Source organism: Anarrhichthys ocellatus, unplaced genomic scaffold (assembly GCF_004355925.1).
Source record: "Anarrhichthys ocellatus isolate YVR2014 unplaced genomic scaffold, GSC_Weel_1.0 scaffold183, whole genome shotgun sequence".
NCBI classification, from domain to species: domain Eukaryota; kingdom Metazoa; phylum Chordata; class Actinopteri; order Perciformes; family Anarhichadidae; genus Anarrhichthys; species Anarrhichthys ocellatus.
In genome coordinates, this window is record NW_022280213.1 from 20,452 (window position 1) to 40,642 (window position 20,191).

The window sequence follows — 20,191 nt, forward strand, 5'->3', positions numbered from 1 at the left end:
GCTTTAGGGCGGGGCTACACTGTGATTGACAGGTCTCTACCAGAGACCTATACGGTTCCTCTACATCACTACTCTTCAGTCCAAATATGGTAACTTCTGTTCACTGGTTGCAAAAAGCCAAGATGGCGACGGCCAAATCGGCGAATTTGAGGCTTCAAAACTCTAGTCCACAAACCAACGAGTGACGTCACGATGAATACGTCCACTTCTTATATACAGTCTATATTTTCCGTGGCTGCACAAGTTTCAGAGGCAAATATGTCAAACTCATGGTACATAAAAACTAAACTATCAGCATGAACAGAAATGGAAGATGTAACGTGTGATACTTTTAGGTGAACTGAACCTTTTGACAATAACTACAGAAATCATGTCTCAGGTATGGAGGAGGCCCACTGTGATCGGACAGAGTTTCTCAGCAGCTACCCGCTCAACATAGACGAGATAACGCTGATCCCCGGCTCGCTGGGCCGGATACGACCCCGAGACCCCAGATCCACCACATGTGAGATGACACTGACACGAGACTGAATCAGATTGTAAAAAGAAAAAAGAAAGGCTTCATTTTGACATATTTTATTTTACAGATGACCCAAAAGTTGTGGTTGCAAACCTCACGGTAAGTCCGATAACCCACAATCACAACAAAGACGCGAACTTAAAGTTGTTCCTGTAATTTCTGTTACTGTTCCTGTAATTTCTTCAGAGAGAGAGAGAGAGAGAGAGAGAGAGGTCAGGTCACCTCTGTATTTGTTGTTTCAGTGTAAAATGCCGACTCAGCACTTCAAACCGTACCTAAAGCAGCATTTACCCAAGAGGCTTCACTACGCCAACAACCGCAGGATCGAGGACGTCCACCTCCTGTTGGAGAGGAAGTGGCACATCGCCAGGTAACCTTTTACGCACTGATTCAGTTCTGCTAAAGGTGATGATTTAATACCAATCAGGCTGCAACCTCCACTTCTGATAAGTGAAGCCAATGCTGAAGTGTCATGAACCTGCATCCCGAGAAGACCTGAGAGGCTTTTGACGACATGAACATACACGGCAGACTTTCATCCACTGACAGAATTTAACATTTGCGAGTCATTATGTCAAACTGTATTTTTCCGTTTTTAGTTTTGATATTTTTTATTTACAGGCTGCAGAAGCGTTCCATTACTGAAAGAACACAATATTCTTGTTTTTTGTTTTAGGAAAATGCCGGAAAAACTGAGGACCCGGTGCGGTTTCTTTGGTGACCACGGCTTTGACAACAAGATCACCAGCATGAGGGTACTGTGTAGTGTTAAAGTCTCTTTAACTTTACACCTCTTCTTCTCTGCTGTAGTACAGACTGTTATGTAATATAATTATATATTATATATTATATAAATTATAATTTTACTTTTGTGACTTATTTTAACCGACACCACAACATTTTTAAGACGTTTTGCTGCTTTTTGTTTTTAGATGCAAGGGTCTCAGGACAGAAGATGTCGTACGCCGTACAGACTTTAACTCCCGCTGAGACAAATATGTGATTTGTGATACGGGGTCATACGAATAAATTGAATTGATCGCTCTTGTTACAGGACATGATGAGAAAAACTTTCTGAAGATATCGCACAAACCGTTGTCTGAGGATACTTTGCTGTAATCAGGCCGTTCAGCATTCGTCAGCTTTGATTTATTTGTCACGTAACTCGCGTACTTCAGTAACGGCGCTTCCGTAGTTATGAACGGCAATCTTTTCTGAAACCTAACTAAGTAGTTTTGTTGGCTTAACTAAGTTGTTTCCTGTGAAGACGGAAGTTTATTTTGAAAAGACTGAATGCATGTAACGAGCAGAAACAGAGGAGTAACGTTTTGTAAAATACGTTGCTGTGCTACTCCTCTGAGGTTACACCTGATGCCTGATACCCTCTGATGTTGCTGTGATTGAACTCCCCAAATACTAAGAACTAAAGGCATGAAACTGTTTTAACTTGAATGCAGGTTTTCCACTGATTATATATTTCTGTGGGTTTAATGTCTGGTTTTCTTCGCACAGACCATTTTCATGGGTCATGGACCGAGCTTCAAGTTCCAGAAAAGAGTGCCGGAGTTTGAAAATATAGAATTATACAACGTCATGTGTGGTGAGCATGTTATTATTTGCCTTTTCGATGGGTTCATTGTCTGCCCAGTGACTCACCTAGAGGCTCTGTCGTCTCTCTCTCCCTCTCAGACTTGTTGGGGCTGAAGCCGGCTCCAAACAACGGGACGTACGGCAGCTTGAACGACATGCTGAAAGATCCTCCGTACCAGCCCAGCATGCCAGAGGAAGTGACATCACCATCACCGGCGTCCGACTCTGACGCCGTCGTGACCCACGACCTGGGCTGCAGCTGTGATGATGAGGTCAGAGGACGCTGACGTCATTAGAAGATATTTCTGACTCTGCATAAATGAGTCCTAACACTTCCTGTTCCCTCGTCTTGAAGTCAATTTTCTTTCAATGCATTTGGTGGAGTTCCTTTATAGACTAACGTTAGCTTTTTACTTCTGCTGATTGTATTCACACTTTTAAAAAATCATATAAGTCATATAATCATGAACGTTTGTTTGGCACAAAGATTATTTCAACTTCTTGTGGAGGTAACCAGTGAGATGCAGAACTCTATTTAAAAGCCTTGTTACACGACAAAGCCGCGTTGCTCCAGAGGGCAGAAACCCTCAAAACAAGCTGACTTCTGTGCTTTTTGTTTGTTACAGAACAAAGTGGAGGAGAACATTGAAGCCTTCAGTCCTGCTTCAGGTGGAATCTACAGTTACAGTAAGTTTCTGTCACACGTCAGTCTCTCTTCAAGGATGAATAACAGTCATCCACTAGTGCTGTAAGAGCCACAAGAGACCACTGATCAGCTGTGTGAGCACTGGTTTATAATGGTCTAACAAGGTGGGAAATGTTGAGCTAACTTAGCCTTAGCTACGTGAGTGGTCCAGATTTACCTCTTTAACCGTCTACACAAAAACGTCTATTTTTTGGACCTTCTTTCTTGTGAAAATACTTTCACTTCCTGAAAATGGTCTCAATGGAATTGCAGCCTTTTTTTTTTTGGAGGGCGAGAAAATACTAACTGACAAAGGGGGGAAATAACTTCAGGGACACACAGTAATATAAATATGAAACAGAGAGAGAGTTTAACTTGGACGATAAATTACTTTCAGTTCTTGTAGAAAATGATTACTTTACACTGGGGACACAAAAAAGAAGATACAAGTATATAAAAGTACTTTTAATGTACATTATACTATGTTCTGTGTATAGTTGTTATACATATATGACTCACTTTGAAGATAATATGAGGAAACAATTTATAGGGACAGAAATAAAATAACTGAGTCATTAAGTTTTCACCGCAAAACTAAGAAGAAAGATCTGAGATTTAAGATGAATGCATTTTGGCCTCTTTTCTGAAACTGACTGTGTGTGTGTGTGTGTGTGTGTGTGTGTGTGTGTGTGTGTGCAGACAGCACCCACCTCCCGTTTGGTCGTCCAGCCGTGATGTTTGACACTCAGTACAGTTTGCTTCATCACGTGGAGTTCATCAGCGGCTACAGCAGAGAGCTGGCCATGCCTCTGTGGACAGCGTTCACGCTGCCACGACAGGTACAGTTTGTGTTTCATGCTTCTCTACAAACTGAAATGTTTTTGTTTTTTTACAGTTAAACACACGTTATTTTACTGCAAATTCCATTCCAAAGCAAACAATTTCCTAGCTTCCTTCAATCGATTTATGATCCGTTCATTGATTTATTTATTGTGAAAGTAAGGTTCTTTCCCTCTAAAAAACAGCGATTTGTTCCTCTGACCTCTTTTAAAGCGTTTAAACTGGGCGTCAGGTTTCTGCCGTGACACAAACACAAACACAAACACAAACACAAACACAAACGTGTGCAACAACATGAGGAAACAGACTCTGTGTCTCTGACACTACACCTTCACGCATGAACACCACACCGTCACGCATGAACACCACACTGTCACGCATGAACACCACACCTTCACGCATGAACACCACACCGTCACGCATGAACACCACACCTTCACGCATGAACACCACACCTTCACGCATGAACACCACACCTTCACGCATGAACACCACACCTTCACGCATGAACACCACACCGTCACGCATGAACACCACACCGTCACGCATGAACACCACACCGTCCTTTTCACCCTCTCACTGATTATTTTTTTTCTCATACAAGTTCTCGTCTGCAGATTGCATTTGACATGATGTGTCTTTATCCAACCTTCTTGCACAGGAAGATTTAAATAAATAAGACTAAATATGAAAGCTAAATATGTAAAATATGTTTCTCCTCCTCTCTCCGTCTCTCAGGAGGACATGACTCCCGTTCCGGAGGTGTCCCCCGGCGTTCAGTGCGTCCGAGTCGACTCCAGAGTGTCAGCTGATCACAGTCAGAGCTGCACCACCTACAGCCAGAACAACCACCTCACCTCGGGCTTCCTCTTCCCTCCAGGTACACCTGCAGCTGTACGCGCACAAACACTGCAGCGGATACACCGTCTCTCAGAGCTGATTCCACACAGACACGTGACAACGGGAAGATTTATTTAGGTTTTTCTTGTTTTCATACTGGATGACTTATTTCCCCAAAAACCGTTCTGGTAAACACAAGATTTAAAGTGTTGCTTTTGAGTGATTCTTTGTGTTTTACAGGTCGATTAAATTGACTAATTAGTTATTAATTATTGATTAGTTGACTAACAATATTGATCGAGGTCGGCCGTGTACATCACTCAACCTCTTTGTCACTCAATCAATTCTAATCTGTAGAGAAACAAATATGTTCACGACATGTATTACACATTCATATATCTGCTGCACTTTTGTTTGAAGAATTGATCAAACAACAGAACTGATTCAACATATTCATTTATGTCTTACTGCAGTTTTATTGGGAATAAGTTGGTTTGGTTGTCAGGTTGAGGTTTTATTCAACTCTCCTTTTTCCTATTGTGAGAAACCAGTGAACATCTTCATCTTCTTTTAAAACATATGTGCAAATGTCTCACTAGATCAGGCTGTACAGTGATTATGAAATAATAATGCGATGATTGATAAATGAGATCTCCAGGTTCTACGGTGAACCAGGTCTGATATTACTCTACGCGTGATGTTTCTATGATGAAGGCATTTGATGCGATCTCGTTTCGACGTGTAACGAGAGTTTGTTTGTGCGTGATGTCGTTGACAGAGCTGGCTTCGTCTGCAGAGTCCAGATACGACGCCTCGCTCATCACCAACATCGTCCCCATGTACCCGGCCTTCAAGAGTGAGTCACGCGCTTCATCTCTTATTTCGGCCTCGTTCAGCTGCCTGTGATGATCAGATTCACGTGTCCCTCATCTCGTCCTGCACATCAGCGGAGTTCAGTCTGTGTCACACGAAACAAAGACACAGAAATGTGGTGATGTCGGGTCTGAGCGAGGACGGCATGACACCCATTGTTTCTGCAGACAGAGAGGACTTATCAGGACGAAACACTCTCTCTCTCTCTGAGCCGCCGTCTCATGCAGGCACACGAATATCTCGTCGCTGTCGTCGGCTCTGTGAACAGACTGTGTCTGGAGAATGTGCTGCTTTTCTTTATTTAAAACTGGGGATCGATTGGTTACATCAGAACGCTGAACGTTTAGTTTAACGCTGAACGTTTAGCCAAATGCTGAACGTTTAGTCGAACGCTGAACGTTTAGTCTAACGCTGAACGTTTAGCTTAACGCTGAACGTTTAGCCGAACGCTGAACGTTTAGTTTAACGCTGAACGTTTAGCCGAACGCTGAACGTTTAGTCTAACGCTGAACGTTTAGCCGAACGCTGAACGTTTAGTCGAACGCTGAACGTTTAGTCTAACGCTGAACGTTTAGCTTAACGCTGAACGTTTAGCCGAACGCTGAACGTTTAGCCGAACGCTGAACGTTTAGTCGAACGCTGAACGTTTAGTTTAGGCCAAATAATGGACCTGCTATTATTTTCCATCCCGGTTGTTTTCTATTTAAAAGTGAAAAAACATCTGAAACAGCAGTTTGTGTTAATAAACAGTATTTTCTTTGTATATCATTGAACGAGGAAAATCAGCCCATTGATTCTATGAATTCTATGTTATGGTTGAACACATTTCCTAAATGTTCAGAGAAACTAAAGTTTCTTTCAGTTTGTTTGCATCCTGCATCCATTCACACCTGCATTAACATGTGGTTGGATCCAGATGTCTTAATACCAGATGTTTGTGGGGTTGATAGGTTTAGGAAGGAAGCTCACAGATTGCTCTGCAGCATGTGATCCTTTTCCTTCTGTCCGCAGGGCTGTGGAGCTTCCTGCAGGGGACGCTGCTGAGACGCTACGCAGAGGAAAACAACGGCGTCAACGTCGTCGCCGGACCGATCTTTGATTACAACCACGACGGCCTCCGAGACACCACCGAGAAGATAAAAGAGTAAGACTTCATATTATCACACGATGAGATGAGATGGAAACGTCATGACTACATGTAGAGAAGCTGCGACACAACGTTTCCATTTCAAACTTAAAGTAAAGTTGACCTTGAAGGCTCATCGTCGATCTTGTGAAAACTAGTTTAACAATAAATGTTTCACAAGTTCCACTCAGACGATTCAATCAAATTCAATAAAACGTTATTGTTCCCTGGAGAGCAATTCTGGTGTAGCATGAGAAACACAAGAAAACAGACACATGGGGGAGTTTTACTGCACAAAGGACAGAAACAAAGACACTAAAAACAACAAGTTATAACAAATGCGTTCAGTAAAAAGTGCAACGATGACATCTGGTCTCATAGTTTATGGTTAAAAAGGATGATTTGTTCTCCGTTTCTCATCACAGGCATTAATAAACTCATAACTTAGACCATATGAGTTACATGATGATCATTTTTCACGATGTCATTTAAGTAACAAACCAACTGTTCATGTTACAGCGAGAGATGTTAAAACTGAATAATTACAAATCTAGTAATAACAACAAATATATTACATAGTACCATGAAATATATCTTGTAACAATAAAAAACAACGATATTGTTAAAAGTAAATCTCTTTGTTATTGCACATGTTTTACGTCGCGGTGGCGTCAATGCACTGCTGTAGCTTCTTCAACTTTCTGCCTAACTTGTTTGTAGTTTCATTAAATAGCTTCTGAAGATCGTATGATCAAAGTATTGTTGTTTTCTTTTATTGTTATTGTCACTATTATTATTATTACTCTTGAAAAACGTATCTTTGCTCTTATTAATCTTATGTGTTGGGACTCTGGGTGCAGATTAGCAGCTGAGCTATCAGGCTATCAGGCACATGTTGCATTACTGTCTAAAACATGAAAGTGGATTCATGTACATTTCTCTCTAGAGTCAATCAAACAAACTAAAAAGCTGGAGTTCATGTATCCGACCTCCTTCCTCCATCCAGGCTCTCGGCCGACGGCCCTCCCGTCCCCAGCCACTTCTACACGGTGGTGACGAGCTGCCAGGAGCTGAACCAGACGGTGGAGGAGTGTGACGGAGAGCTCCAGGTCTTTTCCTTCCTGCTGGCGCATAGACGGGACAACTCTGAGGCGTGCAATGTGAGTCCAGACGCTGTCCAGCAGGGGGCGCCGCTGCCCCAGCGGTCACTGCAGCTGTTAGAATAGACACAGTCTCCTCTCTGTCACTCCTTTAAAGAGTCAGTAGATTTCCTGTGTTTAGAGCCGACACCTCTCTGACCTCCGTTCTTCTGTAAAGATCATTGTGAGGCTACAAGCAGTTCTACAAACTGATCTGGAAATTGTTTGGGGAAATTGTATAAGAAATTTTATATGATTTGTGGGACTTTTCTCAGTCCCACGTGTCATGTTAGTGTTTCTGACTGCACGCCTATAAACACGTGGACATCAGTTTTAACTGAGTCATGTTTATGTTGGCGGCATGTTGGTTATTGTAAAATCGTGAGTCATAGCGCGTCACCGGAGGAACAGTTGTAGTAAATTCTTGCAGTGACTCACAGACAAATAATCTGTTGAAACTAAGACCTAAAAAATGAACGTCAAGTTGAAGCATGACATTATTCACCAGCGTGCTTACCACTGGACAACAATTCTCTGGAATTGTTCTTTTTCTTTGTAAAACATTCCTGAAATGTCTTTGACTCATTTCACGAATAAATCAGCGTTATGTTTTGGTTGGACGATATTTGTCAGTGGATGCATTCACTGATGGTTTTCAAACTCTCCCTTTCTTCAGTTCCAGCTGTATTCGTGCTCAGATGTTTCCCTGTGTTGGGCTGAGAATAACTCCTCTGTGAAGCCTGTAACAGCTCAAACACACACCGCGGGCTTCCCCGCTCATGTTGTCACCTTGCCATGAAGAGAAAGTGCAACATGACGAGTTCGTCTGGGTTTATTCTGGAAACAGTTCTGGGAAACGGCTTGTGAGTGGCCATGAAATTGACTTTGCAGAGAACGTGCATCAGATATTTCCTCCATGACAACACACTCTGAGTCACACACAAAGAGGAGGTCTCACTGGTGAATTGGTTGGAACAGACGTTAAGGATTCATTTAATCACAATACTGTCGTCCCTGCTCCCTACAGGCCCTTAAAGAGCCTTGTAAATACGTGTTTCTCTGCTGGTTTCTTGTTAGCGTGTACGATTATCAGTCACTTCATGCTGAAGAGAAACCCAAACACACACTCCCTTTTGAGTACAAACTGTGCAGTACTGTTGGAGTCTTGAGCTCTGGAGGATTTCAGGCTCACCTCAGAGTCTGAGTCGCTCCAAGTGCCGCGCTATAAACCGAGTGTTTACAACAAAATCACACCGGAGATTGAACTCAGTGTGACTCCAACGAAAAGCTGAAAATGAGCAGATCTTTACATCACATATGGGATTTATTTTACTTTACAGATCTATAAGCCAGCGTCAGGATTAGTGTGTTATTGATGGAGATATTAAACATGATATTTATGTCTCTGCCTTCTGAATCAACCCACATGAGTCCTTTCTGATGGAACCTTTATTTGCAGGATTGTCTGGAAGTGGTTCATGTGAGTGTTTTCACTGATCTGCCACAGTTATGGTGACGTTTTAGGTTTTAGGCAACTAAAAACATTCGTCACATCTTGGATACGGTTTGGGAAAAGATCGTCGTCGTGGCTGAAAGAAGCCAAAAGGTTAAATGCACCGGGTCACGGTCAGAGTCCATGCTTTGTTCGCCCAAAGATGGATGGGCGAGGATAAATTAATGGGACGTTTGTGGTAACATCTGTAATGTTAATATTCATATCTGTCCTTTAAATTAAGCATAAGCGTAACACAATGTAAGCATTAGAAGAACCGTAAGGAAGGGGGACCTTAGTTCATCTGGCAGGGCAGGAAATATCCAGCTGAGATCATGGAGGAGTTGTTTCCTTAATCAGTATCGGTAACTGTAGTATTAGAACCAGTCAAGTAGCAGTGTTGTACTTTCCATCAAATATACACTTCTTAACCATTCCCTCCATTGTTGCTGGCTTCACATTCCTCCATAAGCATCTTCCTGATCTACAGCAACACCCTGAACAAATAACGTATGTCCGCCATAGCGGAAGACGATTTGTTTTTGGGTATTCCGTCTCTGTCTGTCTGTCCGTCTGTTTCCTGCTCGTGATCGTTATATCTCATAAACGTCTGGAGGGAATTTCTTCAAATTTGGCACGAACTTATATGTGGACTCAAGGTTGAACTGATCAGATTTTGGGGGTCAAACGTCACTGTGACTTCACAAAAACACATTTTGGCCAAAGCCAAGAATTGACATGCTTATTATGATTTGTTTTTCCCAGTAAAAGACTGGCAGCTCCAGCGACAGGTCTGCTCCCATGATCCACTCGTCTCTGCCTGAATGTATCTCAAATATTGTTGGAATGTGGTCGTCAACCTTCCCACATCCTCTCCGGCTTCATTCTGAGGTGTTGCGAACACAAGAGGAGTCTTAAATACAGTAACCCCTGTCATGTGCTGTGTGTTTCTGCCTGGTTTGCGTCCCATACTTCAGTCTGCCCGCAGCTCAAACCAGACAGATTTATAGAGCTTCAGTTTTGGCAAAGTGGAAACCACAGAACCTTGGAATAAGCAGCTTAGTTCATGGAAACATTTAAGACGAACAGAAAAACCAATCCAGCAGCTGTTAGGTGCATGTAATGCACGATGCAGATGGTTTAAGTTTACTGAGGTTATGATCAGATTTGCTTCACATTGAAATAAAATAATTATTTAAATGCTGTCGAAAACAAATATGTAACTTCGTTCTTCTCTTGGACATTCATCTCTAGTTGAGAAGACTTTGCTTGACACTTGACTAAAAGGTCAATACCGCTCTCATGTCTGGAGCCCAGAGCGATTAGCCTAGCTTAGCATAAAGACTGGAAGCAGCAGGCAACATTTAGCATTGCTCTTTCCAAAGTTAAAAACCAATATGGCTCCCAGTACCTCTTAAGCTCGCTAATTCACTTATTATTAATCAAATGATCTTGTTTGTTGTACAAATGTGTTTTTATGGGAAATTACAATAACTATTTACGTTAGACATGCTCGCGGTTTTACACTGCCTCCAGTCTTCATGCTATCGCCTCCTCACTCCATCTCCAAAGTTAAACCACGAACACATTGGTGTTAACGCTTCGCATAAACTAGTCCTTCACAACAGTTGCCAAATAAACATTTCTTGCATTTTCATCACAAACTTGTACCGGAAGTCACAGTATTGTATCTGGGACAACCAGCAGTTTCCAAACATGGAATCCAGCAGACTGATGGCTTTGTTGACAGGAGTTTCCTCTTCTCCTGTAATCATGGAAACAGCTCTGAAGGGAATGTCTTCACAGTTGCCAAAACATCAGCAGGCTGCAGCCTGTCCCACGTAAACACAGAGCTTCACACGTGACTCACTGGGATTCCATTTTCTGTCTGGAATACAAAACACCTCCCAGTCCTCAGGCGATGAATGCAAACCTGGCAACCATCCGGCGAAATTTGGCCTTTTTTCGAATCTAAAGAAGGTCAAAGAGTCTGTGTGATTCGTGCAGATCCGGTGAGGTTCTTTTTTAATGTCACAGGTGTTTCCGCCAGACGTGCTGAGGTTAACGCACAGAGCGAGTCACTCACACTACGGTGAGCGCGAATGAAACGGTGCAACTGGAAGACCCATCTGTCTCATTCCCCGATCAGCTACGACAACAAAAGAGAGAGTTGATTATTTTTAGACGAGGGCGGGGTGTCGCTGTTACTCCTCTAGGCCATGTGATAGGAAACACGTCTAACAAGCTTACACACAATCGACGCCGTCGCACAATCGACGCTTCTGGGAAAGTGTTTGTTCAGTGTTCCTACGATGTAATACAGAAGGTGTTAGAACTTTACCAAAGGCGACAGTTCGAATGCTACTTCAGTCCCCAGCAGCAGGACTGTGTCCGTCTTCGACACCACAGGGGTTGTAGTGAAGATTGCCAGAGTGCAGTCACACATATTTAAGTGACAAGAATAGTTAATAAAGATAATAAGTACATATATTTGTGTTATTCTTATTCTAAAATATAGATGGATAGTTTCATGCATAAATTGGTGCCTTTGTGAGGGAGAGACCAGTGCATTCGTATCTTTGTCACCTTGTTTCACCCTTAATGTATGTTGCATGCCTGAGTGCAGCCATAAATCAAAGTGCATGTGGCAGATTAATGTCTTTAAGTGTCTGACTGTTGCAACTAGCTCAGGTTTCCTAAACTGGAAGTTGACATTTCTTCATAAATCACACAGGTGGAGGTGATTCAAAGGAACTTTGCATAATGTTGCTGTACAGTCATTTTTCTTGTTAAGTGATGAGTTGGTCTTTAAAATTAAAAGCTTATTATATAAAAGCTGCTTTGACCTGTAGATGTATCACTCCACTGCACTGCCACCTGAGGGCATCGTAGGTCGAACAGGTTTAATGGCACAGAGTTCAGAGCAGCCGCCTCTGCCTCAAGTCATTCTTAAACTGCAGGATTGGATTGCTGACAAACTGTAGCAGGTCTGTGTGTAAAGTGACTATGAAGCAATGAAGCAATGAAGCAATGAATGAAGCAATGAAGCAATGAATGAAGCAATGAAGCAATGAATGAAGCAATGACGCAATGAAGCAATGAATGAAGCAATGAATGAAGCTCAGTTTGGTTGTATGGTATGATTTTCAGTACAGGTACTAATACCACACTGTGGAAATACTTCACTACAAGTTAAAGTCCTGTTTGAAAATATTAGTGTATTAGTATTAGTAAAATATACATAAAGTTTAAAAAGTAAAAGGATTCATGAAGCACAACAAACGGACCTCTGTGATTATGACACTTTTATGAATGATTTAGTTGGATTATTGTCACTGGAGCATTAAAGTGTAAATCACATTTTACTGCTTGTAGTTGGTCACGGTGGAGCTTTTTCCTCATTGTTTTAAATACTGATGGAGAGTTTAATCTTTGACATTATACTTGATAAGATAAATCACATGTTCAAAATCCTAATCTGAAAATCAACTAAAGCTGTCAGATAAATGTAGTGCAGTAACAAATACAACAACTACAGTATAAAGTAACATGAAGTACAAGCACCTCACATGTGTGAGTGCTGCACTCGTTACATCGTAGGACAACTCTAGACAGGTAACACGTGTGTAGATAATAAAATACACACTGTGTGTGGGTCCAGGGATATTTCTGAATTGAAGTACTTGGTGAGAAAGATTAAAGATTAAAGCTGACAGAAAGGTTTGTGTCAAGAGATACCGGCCCCTTTATTAGCTCGCAGAAGGAACTCTAAAGGATGCATCTGATGGAAGTGAGAGAGAGAAGTCACTGGAGAGCAGAGCTCATATTTAATCGGCTGTTTGACATCTCAGGGACGTCACATTCGTCCCTCAATGGGCTGAATTGCTAAACTCTCCCTCAACTCCCCGACAACAACAATCCTCCTCTCGACAATGAACGTGTCACACAAGTGTTTTCCTGCGGCGTTCTTCGGAACTGGAAGCCGCTTTAGTTTGGAAGTGAACATGTTGCCAGGAAGTCTGCATGAGGCTCTGGGGAATCTGTCAGAATCCGTCCTGAGGTCGTGATGATCATGCGGCTGATTTCCTGCCAGGTTGCTCTCACAGCACAGCTGTCAGGGTGTTTTAATGTAATGAGCTCCACAGAAAGTTCTCTGTTTACAAAATGACTTTCCAAGAAGTCAAAGAACAATAATGGAAGAAGATGATGATGTTTTTCCAAAGAGTGAGGTCTTCCACCAGTCAAGGAGTCCCTGAAAAGCATGAAAAAACACTTAAAATCGCCTTAAAAGAAACATAATGATGACAGTTACAAACTGTGTGGTTTTAACTAGTTCCGAGTCATCCACTTGTAACCTTCAAAAACGTTTTATTACGTAAAAACAATATGAAAAGTAATTTTTCTTCTTCAAATACCTCCTCATGAATCATTGTTGAGCGGTGAGACGTCTGCAGGATCAATCAGCAACAAACAAGCAACAGCTGTTTCTCTGAGCACAATCGTTTCATATCAGCTGTTCCAGACATGAGTGTAAAAGGAGGACATGATGACCCTCTGCCTGTCTGCCTGCCTGTCTGTCTGCCTGCCTGCCTGCCTGTCTGTCTGCCTGCATGTCTGCCTGCCTGCCTGCCTGTCTGCCTGCCTGCCTGCCTGCCTGCCTGTCTGCCTGCCTGCCTGTCTGTCTGCCTGCCTGTCTGCCTGCCTGCCTGTCTGCCTGTCTGCCTGCCTGTCTGTCTGCCTGCCTGCCTGCCTGCCTGTCTGCCTGTCTGCCTGTCTGTCTGCCTGCCTGTCTGCCTGTCTGCCTGTCTGTCTGCCTGCCTGCCTGTCTGTCTGCCTGCCTGTCTGCCTGTCTGCCTGCCTGCCTGCCTGTCTGCCTGCCTGCCTGCCTGTCTGCCTGCCTGCCTGCCTGCCTGCCTGTCTGCCTGCCTGCCTGCCTGCCTGCCTGTCTGTCTCACACACATGAAATGCTGCCAGCTCTTTGTTTTTTCCACTCCCGGTGGCGTGCAGACAGTTTACCGTGTGTGTAAAGGTGAATCACCAAATCTAAAGAAAAACAAAAAGAAAAGCAAAACATGTCATGAAAGTTTTCCATCACGAAGGAAAGTGATTGAAATATTAAAAATTATAACAGAATATTTGTTAATAACTTCCTGGTTTATGAAATTTTACAATTTATTTTGGATATTGCATGAAAAAAGATGAAATACAGTTTACAACTGTACAAATCAAATGTAGTTAAAACAAACAAACAGAAGAAAGAAGAAAGATAACAGGACATTATTGATCAGATGAGACACACAAATGTGCTCATTTCTCAATCTAGAGATCTTAAATTGATTATATGTACGGTAATATGTATTTGTTATAATACTTTAAAAATGTATTTATTTTTTCATTATTTATTTAACCATACAAAAAACTTAAAAAACATATTTTTGCCACATTTAGTCATGCAAGGTGTAGAAAGTCCTGGAAAGTAAATAAATAAATAAGCTATTTTAATTATGAATGAAAATGAGAATATCAAAATTATCAAATATCAAAATACTTTTTTGGCATTTCAGATTTCAGCTTCAGGTTACAGAAAAGTTATCCGACAGTCAGTTAGTCGGTCCCTCACTTATGTCCACCAACAAATATTGTAGTAAAAGTACTAATACCACGCTGTGAAAACTCTCTACTACAAGCACAAGTACTGCATTCAAAGCCATGTTAAAGTAAAAGTAGCTTATCAACTCAATTTACAAGTATGACAAGTAAAAGTATTTATAGTGCAGTAAAAATGTTCCCTGTCAGAGTTGTACTGTTATATTTGGTGATTCTGGATTAATATTACTGCTGCTTGCATGTGTTGAACTAGTTTAATCTACAGCATCATATTCTATAAGATCAGCAGATGTTCGTAGCGTCTCTGTCCTGTGAGAAACACGTACCTCTAAAAAGTGTTTTCAGCTCTTTGACGATGAATTTTCCAGCTGATCCAAGAGGCTTTTTAAAAGGTTTATTGATCTGAAGAAGTAGGAGGATTTCCTCAACACATAAAGGAAACACTTCATCCTTCCGGTCATCACAAACATTCAACATCAACACATCTGGAGAGTCGTGGTTTTACCTGAACAGGAAGCGGCTGAAAGACTGTCATGTGAAAAGAAACTAAAGACAAATTTAGAACAAAGTACAATATTCACCTCTGAGATGTAATAAAGTAGCATGAAATGGAACTACTCAAGTCACACAACGTTTCGTATGATGTCTTACGAAAAACTTACTTCATTTTTGTGCGTTTTCCCATGAAAGTCAGCAACACGTGTCAAATTCTGCTTGTTACATGCGTACAATCTTTTCAAAATAAACTTCTGTCTTCACAGGAAACAACTAAGTTAGGTTTAGAAAAAGATGGTGAAATACTTAAGTTTGATAAATTCTTGTCTTTCCAGTTGTCCTGCAAAAGTAATGACATTCCCATCGGCCTCAGCTGTACTTTGTGTTTAGTGCTAATTAGCAATCGCTATCCATCGCTATACACTGCTAACCGTGGAAGCCGAGGTGTGTCAAGACAGAACATGAAGCTTATTTCATGCCTCACGTTACGTTTGTGAATTTGACAACCGAACTCTTTGTGCACCATCTGAACAGATGTGATCTGTAGCCAGGAGTCCCACGTCAGAGTTAAAGCAGCTCAAAGTCTGAGGGAGCAGGTGTGACGTACAAAGAGTCTGAATAGAGCAGCATTCACTCTTTTTCCTTCTCCTCGATGAAACGCCCCACTGAAGTTATCTGGTTTCGGCCCAATTGTTTGTCTCTGTTTGCTCTCACGCCACCTCATTATCTCAAGATCTGCTTTGTCATCCTGGAAACAATCAGGGTGAAGTCGTCAGTGGGCGGACGAGTGCTTTCAGCAGCATCACAGAGGTCGTTTCTCCATCGCTGAGCCCATTGAGCTGCTGAATGTGGGATAAAGAGGATAAAGAGGATAAAGAGGAGAGTCTAAACACGTCTTTTCAGTCTTTTCTCTACCGATGCCCTCGAACAAAAGCTTAAAATCCCCCACCTTCAAAAAACAAACAAAAACGAATGTCTCGTCTCTGGAGAGCTTTAGAGGTGCAGACACATTCATTGTGTTCATGCGTTCTACAGCTACCTTTTTGACTACATTGCATTCTATCAATTGATTTTTTTTGCGCTCTTTTTCTTCTCAGCTTTCAAAGTGCAGACTTTCTGTTTCCATTGAAGTCATTTTGTATCTTTGCGTTGTGTGGTCGGTAAGAACAGCTGTTGATGATAGTAGTCAAACTGAAAGTCTAGATGGATCCTCCATCACAGTGAGGGAACACTCCCAGCATTCTGCATCAGCTATTACTGGTGCTTTGACGTAAAAGCAGTAATTGGAAGCAAAGGCTTTTACGTGAACATTCCCTTTCTGTATTATTTAAGAGATGAACACCACAACATTACATTGATGCTAATGGAGAAAAATATATAAACAGACGTGATCGATCTGGTCTAAGTGTCTCCATGTCTGTGTGCGTGTTTCCAGAAGCTGTTTTGAGATTTCCTGTTCCTCTCGATGTAACATTTACGGTTTCTGGGCGTAACCGTAAAGTTCACAACTTGTTTTTAAGGCGAGACACCACAAAGGCAAATACTTTGTTATTTTCATTTACTGGTTAATATTCTGCTTCTGTAACACGTCTTCTTTCATATAGTGGAAAGAAAACATCCAAAATACACATTTAGGTGTTTTTATTTTCACCTGTAGAGTCTTCTTAATGTGAGTGATGAAGTGGTGAAGTCTCATGGTGATATCTATGAGTTCATGTGTTCACCTGTAGAGTCTCTAAATGTCTGTAATGGAACTAAACGTCTCTTTAAAGGACGTTTCCTCTAAATGAGTTTGTTCTCAGACTCTGATGATAAATCTCCACTTCAGCAGCTCTTACATTCACCAAACTTCACTCGTTCATTCCTCTCTGTGTGCTGAAGGTTCACACAGAGGGGTTAGTTCACTCATGATAAGATGATGATAATGCTTCACACTGCAGTGTCAATGCCCAGCTCTTATACTGGACACATGGGTATCCATAACAAAACAAATGATCAAAACGAGGCAAATAAATAGTTGTGAGGAATCTGTAAGGTCAGTAGTGGATGGAGTGGATCAGGTAAAATGTGCTGCGTGGGTGTTGTGCTGTAATAACAAAAGAAAAGAAGCAAAAAGACACAACGCACAGCGATGTGTGGGGAGGAGATCTGCCACCAAAGCACTGCTGCCTCTCTTCTGTGCACACGGGGTCCAGGTGTGTCCAGGTGTGTCCCATATACCGCTGATTACTCTCCAATCAGGTCTGCAGCCCCGGAGAGAGACGTGGGAGTTTGTGCTGCACACAACAGCTTTATTTTTAACATCATAAACAAATGTCATGTCTTCCTGCCAGTGCGAATGTGTTGAACGACATACTCTCTGCCGGGAGGTTTACTTTAAAGTCTACGACTTATTGCAGTTCCTTCGTATTTTACCTTCATGTGAGACTTTGTTTGAGGCTCCTGATGTGAGGAGCTTTACTGAGAGAGCTGATACACAAATACATTCACCACACGGATAAAGTGTTTCTCAGAACTGGAAATTCCTCCTTTTGTTTATCACCAAATCAATATTTACTCTATAGAGCATTTCAGCATGGCTGCTGCAGATGGTCAGAATTAAAAGAGGCGTATTGAATTATGAAGGCAATTTTCATGTCAAGACCAATCATGCAGCGTAATAACAATATACCAAAAACACCACATGTGCAACATGTTTCCAGCTTCATTGTTTTTTTGTCATAAAAGATCCAAATGGAATATTTTACAGCAGATATAGACGAAAGTGTTATTTCCCTAAGAACTGTTCTGATATCAGGACCATCACACGTTGACATTTGGCCTGAGCTTGCTGTCACTCCATGTTGATCTTGTGACTGCTTATTGACTGAAGGCCACGGCCTTTTGTTCTAACCACTGTGTGAACTGAACAACCTGTTATGAACCCTCGCCTTGTCATTTGACTTGATACGTCATCACTCATTCATCGTTTGAGCTTGAGGTGGTGCAGAACAGTTACAATCATTTATTACGTCTGTTTCCATCTCAGTGGTGCATAGAAAAAAACCTAAACATGACAAAGTTTATTTATTGCAAGTACTCGCCGAGCGCCGGGTAAGAAGGCCGGCTTGCCAAGATTTACTGATGTGTCACGATCGTGTTGCTTCTTGCCTTTGCTGGAACGTGATGTCTCGTTGGCTCTTGTCTTCCTCAGCTGTCGCCGCCGTGCATCATGCAGAACATTGCGTGATTTGACTGCATTGAAACAAGGTGGATTTGGTTATTGACGATAACTTCAATCGCGAACACATCAAGAAGAAAACCAACACAAAAAATGTGTTCCACGTGGAAAGAAATGGTATTTTTGTTTTGGTGGGATGAGAGGATAGACAGGCCTGCTACTCTTACGTCTGTCTGTAAAATATGAAGCTAAAGCCAGTTGGCCTAGCTTAGCATAAAGATCGGGCTCGCCTGCCTCTTTCCAAAGGTCCCATCTTCGGATGTTTTACCTGGGAAATTCAATAACTTGTGAATCAGCAGGCGAAAGTATTGTTCACTCCAAAACAGAAGAGCAGCTGTTAGTTCCAGCCTGAGGGCAGAGTGGTTCAGAAGTAGAGGACTGTGCATCTGGAGAATAAATGTTGAAACACAGTGGGAACTTGTGGCACATGAAGACACCTCACTATCCTTTTTTCCGAGGAATGATGAACGTTGGTGCCCCTGGAAGAGAGCGCTTCTACTACGTTTGCACATATCGGCTGTCGCACCGTACCTACCTCCTTATGTTACTGGTGTCTGCTCGTACTATGTGGGCCCAACGACACGACTGAACTTGACATAGTCGCAGTGTTTTGCACTGAAGGGAGCTGTCAGTTCAGTCAGAATCTGTTGGTGGTTCAACTATGAAGTTGTGGTAATATGTGAACCTTTTTTTCCGACTGTGACGGCCAAATTTGCCCAGAGAGACCACCGGGACAAGGTTTTAAATCATGTGACTTCCTACCCCCCCCGCCCCATTCCCGGTGCTTTGCTCGAACCACACTCATCTTTTAACTCAGCCTTCGTTTTGATCTCCACTATACACCAGTAGAGTTTCATATCTGCATTTTGCACGGTTGAGAAGCTATAGCGGTGAACAGAATATGTCCACATTTTCTAGATTAAAAGTTTGATATAATAATGAATCATTACTGCATTGTTTACATTCATTCTATTCCTCATGTTTACATTCATTGCTACATGAAAGCTGCAAACAATTATGGAAACGTGAACTTTAAATAAGAATGGTTGATCGCTGAATCCACAGTGAATAACCACTTCCCTCTGTGTCTCTGCAGAGTGGAGAGGGTGAGTCGCAGTGGGTCGAAGACCTGCTCAAGCTTCACACAGCCCGAGTCCGAGACGTGGAGATCCTGACGGGCCTGGACCTCTACCGGTCTACCAACCTAACCTTTAACAGCATGCTGAACCTCAAAACCTACCTGCACACCTTCGAGAGTGACGACTAGAAACACAGAGAGACAGACACACACATACAGGATGTAGGCCTTTTGTAGAAGTCCTGCATTCTCACTGCATACTCGCTGGACAGCCTGAGGAACTGACCGAGAAGTGCTCGGAAAAGGGATCACAATTTTTAACAAACGGAACGGTTTGGCAGGAAGTAGTTTGGAAGATTACAAATATTCAATACTGTCACAAGAAATCTGAGGGTGAGAAAGCTAGCAGAAGAATGATGCAGGATGGGAGACTTTCTCGACAGCTGCCATTACACATTTCATAAATACAGTTTATGAAGTACATCATCATGCACAGACGAAGGAGCATTTATATTCCTACTGCCCATCCATTACATGCTAAAGAATTTAAACATTTTTGAACGTGTCTTTTCTTCGTCATAAAATACTCTTGAAACTTGCATTGTATCAGCTAATCACTTATTTTCTTTGTCAATGTTATAATATCATTGTGAGGACTTCTCACAGCAAACTGCACTCAGACTACA

At 42.0% G+C, this 20,191-nt stretch overlaps 1 protein-coding gene across 1 annotated transcript in view; it reads left to right on the forward strand.

Moving 5' to 3' along the window:
- Positions 1-20,104, forward strand: part of enpp2l (ectonucleotide pyrophosphatase/phosphodiesterase 2-like) — a 32,104-nt gene extending 12,000 nt beyond the window's left edge. Inside the window, exons 13-25 of the mRNA XM_031878504.1 lie at positions 380-505; positions 588-619; positions 763-890; positions 1,197-1,275; positions 2,033-2,120; positions 2,210-2,382; positions 2,737-2,797; positions 3,495-3,634; positions 4,374-4,515; positions 5,254-5,331; positions 6,360-6,492; positions 7,481-7,634; positions 19,524-20,104. Coding sequence (XP_031734364.1) covers positions 380-505; positions 588-619; positions 763-890; positions 1,197-1,275; positions 2,033-2,120; positions 2,210-2,382; positions 2,737-2,797; positions 3,495-3,634; positions 4,374-4,515; positions 5,254-5,331; positions 6,360-6,492; positions 7,481-7,634; positions 19,524-19,694 — 1,505 coding nt within the window. The 3' untranslated portion in view covers positions 19,695-20,104. The remainder of the gene's footprint in view (positions 1-379; positions 506-587; positions 620-762; positions 891-1,196; positions 1,276-2,032; positions 2,121-2,209; positions 2,383-2,736; positions 2,798-3,494; positions 3,635-4,373; positions 4,516-5,253; positions 5,332-6,359; positions 6,493-7,480; positions 7,635-19,523) is intronic.
- Positions 20,105-20,191: the final 87 nt, after the last annotated feature.